The sequence below is a fragment of the Convolutriloba macropyga genome, chromosome 14 (assembly GCF_964194025.1).
Source record: "Convolutriloba macropyga chromosome 14, txConMacr16.3, whole genome shotgun sequence".
NCBI lineage: Eukaryota > Metazoa > Xenacoelomorpha > Acoela > Convolutidae > Convolutriloba > Convolutriloba macropyga.
The window spans coordinates 38530750-38542221 of record NC_134481.1 but is presented as its reverse complement, the minus strand read 5'-3'; the positions used below and the strand labels follow the sequence as shown (position 1 = coordinate 38542221).

At 33.7% G+C, this 11472-nt stretch overlaps 1 protein-coding gene across 1 annotated transcript; it reads right to left on the bottom strand.

Annotated features, from left to right (window-relative positions):
- Positions 1-2146: 2146 nt before the first annotated feature.
- Positions 2147-7850, bottom strand: LOC142352922 (chymotrypsin B-like). The gene is made up of 3 exons (XM_075405079.1): positions 7573-7850; positions 3247-3337; positions 2147-2678 (listed from the first exon to the last, which is right to left on the bottom strand). Exons 1-3 carry the CDS (start codon positions 7841-7843, stop codon positions 2147-2149), a joined length of 894 nt encoding a protein of 297 aa, XP_075261194.1. The 5' UTR covers positions 7844-7850.
- Between the last annotated feature and the right edge of the window lie 3622 nt (positions 7851-11472).

The window sequence follows — 11472 nt, the reverse complement described above, 5'->3', positions numbered from 1 at the left end:
ATTCGACATGCAAGTTCCTACAAGTTAATCATTCGACTTTGAATTTTTCTCAGATTAACCATTCGACTTGCAAGTGTTTGACCGGCAAGTTTTTACAAATTAAGCATTTGACATGCAGATTTTTACATATGAATCGTTTGAATTGTTAACTCGTTAAAATTTTAAATTTTGACTTGCATGTTCGTACAAGTCCACCATTCGGCTTGCAATTTCAAAAAAGTTAGCCATTCAACTTGCAAACTCTTACAAAGTAACTATTCGACCTGCAAATTCTTTTAAAAGAACTATTCGAGTCGGCAATTTCTTACAAATTAACCAATCAACTTGCAAGTTCTTACAAGTCAGCCATTCGATCAACAGGTTCTTACAAATTGACCCTTCGACTTGCAAGTTCTTACAAGTTAACCATTCGACTCGCAAATTCTTAAAAGTTAAGTATTCGACTGGCCACTTTATACAAATTAACCACTTGACATGCAGATTTTTACAAATGAATCATTCGAGTTGTTAATTCCTTAAAAGTTAAAATTTCGACTTAAAGGTTCTTACAAGTCAACCTTTCGACTTGCATTTTCAAAAAAGTTAGCCATTCAACTTGCAAAAGTATCCGAATTAAAGATTCGATCTGCAATTTCTTGCAAAAGAACCATTCGAGTTGGCAATTTCTCACAAATTATCCAATCAACTTGCAGGTTCTTACAAGTTAGCCATTCGTTCAAAAAGTTCTTACGAACTGACCATTCGACTTGCACGTTATTACAAGTTAACCATTCGACTTGGAAAATTCTTGCAAGTTAATTATTCGACATGCAAGTTCCTACAAGTTAATCATTCGACTTTGAATTTTTCTCAGATTAACCATTCAACTTGCAAGTTGTTAAATGTTAAGTGTTCGACTGGCCACTTTATACAAATTAACCACCTGACTCGCAGATTTTTTTCAAATGAATCATTCGACTTGTTAACTTGTTAAAAGTTAAAAATTTGACTTGCCTGTTCTTACAAGTCCACCATTCGGCTTGCAATTTCAAAAAAGTTAGCCATTCAACTTGCAAGTTCTTACAAAGGAACGATTCGACCTGCAAATTCTTTTAACAGAAGTATTCGAGTTGGCAATTTCTTACAAATTAACCAATCAACATGCAAGTTCTTACAAGTTAACCATTCGACTCCCAAGTTCTTACAAGTTAACCATTCGACTCCCAGGTTCTTACAAGTTAAACATTTCGGTCTCGATCCGGATTGCGCATTACGTTTCCGGAACATCACTTTTTCCAATGACCAAGTTTCTGTCGCAGTTTCAACGCCCAATCGCCGTCGAGTTTTCCGATGCGGGTGATTGCTCTCCTTCTTTTTTGACAATTTCTAGTGTTCTATGAATTTTCTTTTAACGGACGTCCCCAAAGGTGATGAATGAATTTCTGGTTGTTTTTTCAAAAACATCGAAGCTGAGATAGTAATTTGTAGTAAAAGTAGTTGCTGATGAAAGCGGTGAACTTTAGATAAATTTAGTCATAATTTAGGTAAAGAATAAAAAATATAATAAAATTTCTTTTTCACCCACTCCACCCTTCCTGCCATCGTTAATTGCATAAATTTGTTTGTTTTCTGTATGTTTAAAAACAATGTTCATAATGAATCTTTATAACGAATTATGAGCGCTGATTTGAGCGGTTGCATTATGTGTAAGTCGCTGCTAAAATTGGGCCATTTTACATATTTTCTGTGGCTTGTAGCTTTGACTTGAAGATTCATTGACTTTATTTTGAGAGTATCACAGAAAGAGTTGTTCATGTAACCTAGAAACGAGGGAATTCAAAACTCGCAAGAATCTTACAATATTTTGAATTCTTTTGGAAGACGATGCTGTAACTTTTTCTGCGAATAAAGTTGAAAGACAAAAATTGTTTTTGTTTGAAAAACGCCTGTAACTGATTTGTGTCGCATCAAGTATTCGAATTTTTTTGCTGGTATTATACCAAAATTAAGGTTGACATAATATTTCCCCTTGGGTAAGATTCTTACAAGTTTTGAATTCTTTAATAACTAGGGTATGCTTTCGACATAGAGCTTAAAAACCCACTCAATTTTAAAAAAAATGTTATTGAGCAAGTTGTATTATTAAATTATTGAATGTAATTTGACGTTACTGATCGTTGTCTGCAGCATTTCTAAAAGTAAAATTATTCAAAATGAATTCAATCCAGTCTTTAAAAGGCAAAAGTTTTGAAAAGTAGCTTCCATTATTGCAAAACTCTTCTGGGGTATTGACCTTAGGAGCCGAAAAACTGGTCACGCCCACCAGACATTCGGGTCGTAAAGTGCCGCATTCGAACCTGAACAAAGCCCCTCCATCGTCCAACAAACAAACATTGCTTCCAGTGAAAACGGGTAAAGTACAAACAATATCAACAGGACAAGCTTGCAAATTTTCGGGATCAGCCGGCTGGAATAGAGTCTGTTTTAGGAATATTTCCTTCAAAGTGTTTGGGTATTGTTGGTGTCTGCGGGTTGTGGTAGTGGTACCCATTCCAACGGCGCCCAACAGGGTTCTGTCTAGATTGAATGAGGATTCTTCTAAGCCACAAATTGGAAGTGACTTGGAATAGGCGTTCAGAATTGGCCACCTGGTTCTGATCAGGGCAATGTTGTTCATCATCCGAGGTCTCAGCCGGAACCTGAATTATAACTATACTTACGCATTTATAAATTCTAAATCTTGTGTTGAAATAAAGTCTATATCTGGTGTTCATAAATCTCAAGTCTTCGATGTCTCGCACCTCTCTTACCGAATGACCTCTGATCTAACATTATCCAGACTTCTGCGCGTTCTTATCGCTGACCAGACCTCGTAGTTATGGTTCGCTAACCTTGTTCCCTTAAATTGCGTCTGATCAGAGGTAATTTCAGCTTGCGTGCTTCCTCAAGCTGAGTAGTTTTCACTCAAATACATGGCTCATTGAACGAATTCAACTTTGACTGAATAAATATTTCCTTCTACGCTTGCATTACTCAGCCCTCCCCCCCCCGTCCCCACCCCCACCCCCAACCCCGCCGAAATTAAAGTCCATTGTATTTCATTTTCAGCTATTTTTTAAGATGAGTTTTGGTCAAACATCGCATAACTTGTTACCAGATGGCAAAAAAAACTATGAGGGCAAGATAAAGAAAAGGAACTTAACAACATTTTAGTATATATGCTTTCTATTGCAATTGTAATTTGCAGTATAAAGCAAAAGGTGTAACCTCGGATGTATGAAGACATCACTGACACTGTAGAGTCCAATGGAGTGATTTCTAGCCGAGAAGTCTCCGATTTCAACCCGAACGTCATGATCTGAAAAATAGATTGAAGAGAAATCAAATGAAAATCCAATCTACCCGCAATCAATAATTAACTAATGAGCAGTTTTCGCAAAACGATGTTTCTTATTGCAACTGAAAAGTTTAGAAATAACAGAAAAAAATGAGAGTTCGGATATTTATATGGTTCATATGAGAACAACTATAGGTCTAGATTGCGGTTGATTGTTGTCTAAGTGGACTGCAAAAGGAGCATAAAACCTTAAAAAGACGGAAAAAGAGTACACAAGAAGCTAAAAGGTTTAATAAGTTCATAACGAGCAACAAAAACAAACTAAAGTCATGATCATGGCTGAATTCGGTGTTGATGGGTCTTACAACTAACACACACCTCAACCTGGGAACTGGTTTCAGTCTCTACTATGTCAGTTATGAACTTATAGAAGAGCATTATGACTATTTGGTGGAGTATCAAATCATTCTCTCCTAATGATAATTTCATTTTTATTGTTCCGACCCCTCTTGAGGGGGGAGGAACTATATACTCAAATGGGTTTTTTTTTGCTCAGACAATTTTCGCCGTTCGATATTTTAATCGTAGAGAGTTGAGACTGGTATTATTAGAAAGCTTGTCCAGCGTAGAAAATGGAGTTAAAAAGATTTTTTTTAATTTCGTTTTTTTACAGGGAGTTATCGAGGTCTAAACTTCTGAGAACAGTAGAGTGAACTCCGTTGTTTTTAATCACAATTTCCGGAATTTTTGCCTCAACTGTCGTCAATTTTGCAAAAATTTGTTGAAATTTTTAAGAATAGTATTGTTGATTTTGTTTTCAAAGACAAAAACGTATTGTTGATTATTTTGATTTAATTTTTTTGTCAAAAATTTGGGCTAATTATTTCAAAATTGAGCCTTTTTCATCAAATACAGCACGTAATAAGCTTTTTTAGTCCCCTTTGATTGACTTTGCCGGAAGTAAAACCCCAAACCACACTAATACAATCTTTGTAGACTCAAAGGGGGGCCATTCCTTCTTCAAATTCTGTTGAGAGTGCTCAGTAATTAGAACTTTGCCGTTTTTTGGTAACTTTAAATGTTGATTATCAAAAAAGCAGAATTTAATTTTGAGTTTTTAACTGACAACTTGTATATATCTATAACAATCATAGAATTAAGTGTTCCTAATGGACGATAAGCATTAGCAGGGCTAGTTTTAAACCAATCTTGGAATGTTACAATCCAAAAAGAATTGGGATTGTAATCCGTCCATCTTTTTTTAAACTGATTTTTATCATATTAATTAAAGAACAGAACAAATAATATCAAACTCAGGAGTGATAGGTTCATGGGGCTTCCTCAACAGCTCCATGCTAATGTTTTTTGTTTCTTAGTTGAAAGCTTATGGTTGTTTTGACTTTTAAAAATAATTGATTTAAAAAAATAATGGCTTAATTAAATTTTTCTCAATTTTTTCTTAATTTGGTCAATTTGTAGCTTAGTGTCAGCAAAGAAAGAATGCTTCGCTTTTCTACTGATTTAAAATTTAACCCTTATTGCGGTTTTAAGTCCTAAGTTATTGTGTTCTGGCTTTGATACTACTAGATTTCATATTTTTGTATTTTTGGATAATTTCCAGATTTTCACGTTTTCTAGTTTTGTCACATTATCGCCTTATTGGCTTTTGAAAAAAGCACAATAAAGCACGCGTTTTAACGGCTTTGACAGTTCTTCCTTGAAGAGTTTAATTGAATTTTTCATATTGTCTTTAACTGTTGTTTCTTCTTTGTCTTTTTAGACGTATAAAATTTCCTGTATAATGACAGATCTCCTTGGCTTTTCACGGAACAATAGATGAACTGAAATTCTGATATTAGTAGATAGCTCATGGTGTTCATGTCTTTGAAAACAATTTTTTCCCAAAATAAAAAAAAAACTTTAAACTTCGCAATTTTGTTCTTTTTACTTTATTTTTGTTTCCTAATATCGTTAATTACAGGTCAAATATGACATTATTGATGTCAAAGGAATGTGTCAAAAGGGATTGGTGCCGGGAACTCTTATGTGTTTAAAGAATTCGTTATGACTACTGGCTTCGACACGGGTTTTTCACAATAAGGAAACAAATTTTCGTTTTTGTCCTATTTGACGTTCCTTGTGTAGACGTAAGACATATTCTGAATAATTGCAGATCTCATGGGTTTCCTTTGGAAGAATAAAGGAACCTATTTAATTATTTCATTTTGTAATTAATGGCTTTCATGTCTTTGGAAATAACGTTTTTTCGAAAAAAGAATAAGTATTACCTAATTTGGCCTCTTCTTTCTCTTCTTTGGCTACTTGTTACCTAGTTTAATTAAAAACAGGTCACTTAATACTTTATTGGTGTTCAACGATGGTGCATTCGAACATATTTTGAGGTCCAAAGTATAGCTTTCCGGCTTCGAAAGCGTTTTCTGGCGAGTTTTAATTGAGTTTTTGTTTGTAGTCTTTTTGTTTTTCTTTTTAGCCGCATTGAAAATTGAATAAGGACAGGTCTTATTGCCCTTCTATAAAAACATTGGTAATCGCAAACCTTCGGGATATTTTACTTGATTTTTAATGGTTTTCTTTACTTTGAATTTAATTGTTTAAAAAAAGGCAATTTTTTTTAATTTTACAGTTTTTGTTCTTTTCCTCTAATTGTTACCGAACGTTTTTATGGACCGCTCCCACCTCATTTCTGGTGATTTATAAGTTGTTTTGGTTTAGTTTCAGTTTTATCTGATGGTATGTTGACTTGGTTTTTAAGTTTTGTTTTTTAAAACGGACACAAATTTTTGACATAATTAAATTTGTTGTTGTTTGATTTTGCTGTTCGTCTTCACTCGCTTTCCTAATATTGGCATATCTCATCAATCTAGTGCATCATTTTTTACTCCACTGAATTATTTGCTCTGGAAGCTATTTCTTCGTTAATACACTACTTTTTTGAAAAATAGTTGTTTTTTGGTTTTCTTTGTTTTTTTTGGTTTCTTTTCGGATTCCCAAAAATTATTTTTATGTTTTTCTATCGAATCTTCATTTGGTTGAAAATTATGCTTAATTTTTGGATGAGCGGGGTGGAAACCTTATGTACGATTGCACATTACCGAGCCTTCTTGTTGTGTACTATTGTCAAATAGCATCCGTAATCTGGCAAAACTCATACAGTTTTGACTACATTTGCGGCAAATTCAAGCAAAAAATCTTTAAATTTGATTTTGGTGAAAGATCCTCACCATTTTGGTAAATCTTTAAAGATCCTTTTTATGCATCTTTAATATTTCACTTGGTGTTTTGACTAATTTGGGTTTTTGGATTGGTTTTCTTGAGCCACAAAACTATGGCAAAAAAATGATACAATTTTTCAGCCATTCCAATCAAGTCTCAATATTTTTTCTCTCAAAACGAAGCCTCTTTTGGGGGGGGGGGGGTTTGATTACTTCTAAAAACTTTGGTTTAATTGCTTCAAATTCATTGGTTTCAATGTGCCGTTTTTCCGTAGTCTTGAAAAATGACTACTAATTTCACCAGGAGCTATCTTAATCACTTACCGCCCATCTAAAGAGGGGATAGCGCCCAACATTATTAATGTCAGCAATAAACTTAAGTATTTTATATATATATATATATATATATATATATATATATATATATAATATATATATATATATATGTATATATATATATATATATATATATATATATATATATATATATAATAATTCGGACACATGTTTGTATATAGGTTGGACTACTTGCAATTTTGCTCGGGCGAAGTACTTCATTTCAATGGTTGAGAGCAAAAATTATAACTGGAATTGACCGTGATCTTTAAGAAGAAATTTCTTGGAAAAACGTGACCGACTTTATTGCGAGAGTCCGTTTTGCACAAATTGTTTGCGGATTCATTTGTGTGGGTCAAGAGAGCTCTTTTTCTTAATTGGGAAATACGATATTGCACCAAACAGCAAACACTGTTGAAATTTGACAAATAGTGAGCTCTATCTTGTGACAAAATGTCTGAATATTTTTCTGTGTTTCATCTCACCAATGAGACTAGTGAAATGACTAAGAAAGGTACCGTTTTGTAAGATTTCTTACTAAGTATGCAGAATCTTGCAAGATGAGATTGTACGAAACAGTACGATTCTTACAAGATAACTATTCTGGAATGTCTGGGGTCCATATTAGAAGAAAAGAAAAAGCTTTCGAAGTTATTGTAGAGGGGTAACTTCTATTTCATATCTTACAAGATTGTCGCATGATACAATGGGCGGCAGTAATGAGAAAGTGCTCGTTCAATATAGTAGCTCCACAGAAGTGAAAAGGAGAGATCAATCTAGCGTAGAATAATCGAGGGGGAGAACTCAACCCATTTATCATCAAGGAAACAGCTGATTGGCTAATATCTCCTACAGAATCAACGTCACTTTTTCTGCTCCCGGGTATCCATAATTTATTACGAGAATGGGAAATCGAATTGAAGATTAAGAACAGAAAAATCGCCTTATTTTGTGCCATTATGGCGAGCTAGCTTTAAAGCCAAATTTGAAAGTTCAAATAGGTTTTGACAATTGTTTGTTTGTCCTGGTATTGTGGTATTGTTTTGGATTGACTTTGTGTACAAATTGTCAGGCGTTGTTGTTTAAATCATTTCAGTTCAATGTTACGTCGTTTCACGACTGATGTTCTAAAAGTATGTAGTAGTTAAGACCGATTGATTTTTGCTGATTTCTGGCCTGGAGGAAAATCGGTTACAGCTTTTAGGTTACAAGGCTATTGTTTTATTAAATAAAAAAAACGTTGATAAAAAAATTGAAAAAGATTATAGTAATTTCAAACATTTGGCCTTGTGCAAAATTTCATGGAACCAAACTAGTGTAATTTGTGCATCAGCACTGTATGGTAAATTCAGCCTTAGCAAAGAGTCGACTCAGTAAAAGACCGCAACAACTATGAAAATACATCTCGTCAGTTAGACAATCTGGTAAAAAACCGTTGATTGGTCATTACTCGCGTTCTCTACATTTAATAGTTGTCAGAATAGGTGTGATAATGGCTCCGAGGGCTGCAATGCGAGGGCTTTTGAAGAATTATCTCACAAGTTGACAAAACTCTTTTTCTTATCAGGATCAGTAGGAACAACTCCTAACAAAAATTTTACCTTTTGATCAACAGAATTCCAAAAGTCAAGAGCACTTTGACTTGGATCGTTACCTGAAAGTGTAGTTAAAGATAGATTACTCAAAGAAATAGGAGCATCAGCCATTTTTATTTAAAATACTTGGACGTTTGCCAAGTCTTTATTTTATCTAAGATAAGTTAAGTATTTTTTTAAGTACCAGAGACATTTTTAGATAGTCTAAGAATTACGTCCTCTGGGTACAATTTATTTTTTTTTATTTGAGAACTTAGAAATTTTTCTAAGTCTTTTGTTAAAGTCAGATAACTGACGAAAGATAGGAAATTTTAGAATTAGCTGACACAAGTTTAACATAGGATTTAAAACGAAGTGTTAAGTTCGACTTATGTAAGTCAGAACTTAGAAATGAGACAACTCGGAAATTTTTCCTAAGTTTTTTGTCTCGCAACAGATTCTATTTAAGTTAGAGGTTAAAGTTAGAGTCTTTAGATCATAGAATTTACTAACCTTCAGTGAGCCTCACTGGTCGCACCAATTTATACTCGCCGCTTAAATGGGAGTATACAAAGAGATTTTAGCTTTGATGTTCTAAAGATAAAAGGAATAGAATTTAAAATTTTATTATAAAAACAGTTGGGGTGGTACAATATAAATAAGGATTTAAGCAAGATTGATATCATATGTTAAAACTAGTTAACAAACAAAACAACTGCTGGTAACTTCAACGAGAACAACTGGTTAACAACTGTTGAACAAAAGCTTGGTGATAGCTATAAAACTGGGTGATTGAAGAACGGAATATCAACTACTAACTGAACTGAACTGAAACTGAACTGTGCTGTACTGATTGATATAAATATTGGCTTCCTACATATAGTCAGCAATGTGGGAATTAATTTCCCATTTAAAAAGTGGGATAAAACATCCCTTTTTAGTTTTGGGACAAAAGTTCCCACTTTCCCATTTTCAGTACATCCAACCGGCGACTTAGCAGGTTTTGATGTAACTGGCTGGATATACAAGGTTAGATAGAAATTTATATATAAAAATTTACAAACATGTTTAAAAACTAAATTAAGAATAAGAGTTTTTAGTTTTGGTTTCCTTCGAGTTGATTTATTTTGTTTTGCAAAATTTTAATTCGATTCATCAGGTTTGCGTTCTTCTTCTTCTCTCGTAAGAAGTTTTGCTCCAGTCCTAGTGAGTATGTGTCTCGCTCGTTGTTGAGGTCTGCTGTTATAAACTGGTAAGGGACTGTTAAGTTCTGTCTGTCGAGTGCTATGTTCTTTAGGCGATATGTCTTTAATTTCGAGTTATAAGACTGAATCTTATAAATGTTTCCCTCTGATAATACTCTGTATTGTAGGCCCCAGTCAAAATTTGGGTGTCCTCTGAATTGCCTATTCCTTGTTCTTTCTTCGTTGAATTTCTGCCTTTCTAATCTTTGACTCATGCTAAGGATTCGTGGTTGTATAGGGCAAATTGTAGCTGTGGGCTTCAAGTGTGTAGCTGCCGGAGCAATCGTTACTTCTGTTAAATCCAATTTTTTTCTCCTCTCCCGGTATTGATATTTTGCATACTCTTCCCTTGTGTAGTTTGTACTGGTTGTTGCTCTGGTGGTTCTTGTTGCTGGCCCAAGGTATCGGGGATAATGAAGTCGTCTAGATCCGGCATGTCGTCGTCCCCTTCGTATCCTAAATTCTAAAAATAGAAACAACATAAGTGTGTATTATGGATAAGATATTTATTTTCTCTATATATATATAACAAACTAATTATTTGTGTTTTTATTTATAGTCGTATATATCTTTTAAAGTCATTATTGCTTTTAGACGGGAGAAATTGGATTATCTCCATTTTCTTCTATTGCAGCATTGTTTTCATGTCTCTCATTTCTAATTGCACTATATAATGGGTGCGGAATATGTGGATATAAATTAAAATGTGTTTCTTTCATTTCAGTTACTAAATGCTCAGCATCATCTGGCTGTTTCTCATTGGTTGGCTCATTTTTAAAGATAGAAGTCATAATAGAAGTGAACAGAATATTATAAGTGGCAAATAAGATGATTTTGCCAAAATTAACAGAAGCTCCAGTTATTTTATGTATTTGTAGGGCTTTTACAATTGTTACAACAATTTGAATAATAAATTTCAAGAAAAGAAAAGCGGAAAAATAAATTCCGCATTGCTCTAAGATAAATTGTGTATAACCGAACATTTCTATATAACGGTTATCAAAGAAATTAGGAGAAATAAAAGAGTCCAAGTAGACTGTTCTCATTGGATAGTTAAGATAAGTTCTATCCTCACTTTTAATATTATCTTGAGAAACAACAAGTTCTTTAGAGAAAGTTTGTATAGCATCTTTCATTTCGTTATTGAATTTAATTCCGCGCCAAAATTTCTTTAATTCTTGATCAGTAAATAAATATATTTCATCACTATCCTGGAATTTGTATTTAGTTAATCATTGTGGAGCAATATTAGGCTCAAAAACAGAGGGTCCTTTGACTCTAGTTATACCCGGTGTTAATTCAACCCAGGAGTTATCATCTTCAATATCTAATTGAAATAAATTATCGTTTTTATCTACACACGATCGTTCTTCAGCGCTAGTGTATGTCTTTCTAGTAATTGGATCAACGAAATGTATTTTATTTTGATACATTATTGGAATTCTATTATAACATTTCTCCATAATTTGTAAGGGCGAGAAATACTGTGGGCAATGATATAGCCATGCAACATTATCATTTGTCTCTAAGAACATTGAGCGATTATTTGTTAGTAAGAATCCAGCCATACGTGGATTACTATGCGAATAGACTAAATTTGTTCTCTTTATAGCACGTTCTAACTCACAATCGGTTTTTATCATTTGTAAATCTAAAAGCTGTAGTCTTCTTATATTAGTATAATCGTAATAGTCAAATTTCGTTCCCATATGGGCTTCATAATTTATTCCTGAGTGCAGATCAATATTTGGCTCTCCATTTATATATGA

Coding starts and splice junctions, on each gene's coding strand:
- LOC142352922 (XM_075405079.1), bottom strand. CDS start 7,843: ATGGCACAAAATAAGGCGATTTTTCTGTTCTTAATCTTCAATTCGATT. Junction 3,338..7,572: donor TTGTATCATGCGACAATCTT/GTAAGATATGAA, acceptor TCTATTTTTCAG/ATCATGACGTTCGGGTTGAA. Junction 2,679..3,246: donor GATGTCTTCATACATCCGAG/GTTACACCTTTT, acceptor GTTATAATTCAG/GTTCCGGCTGAGACCTCGGA.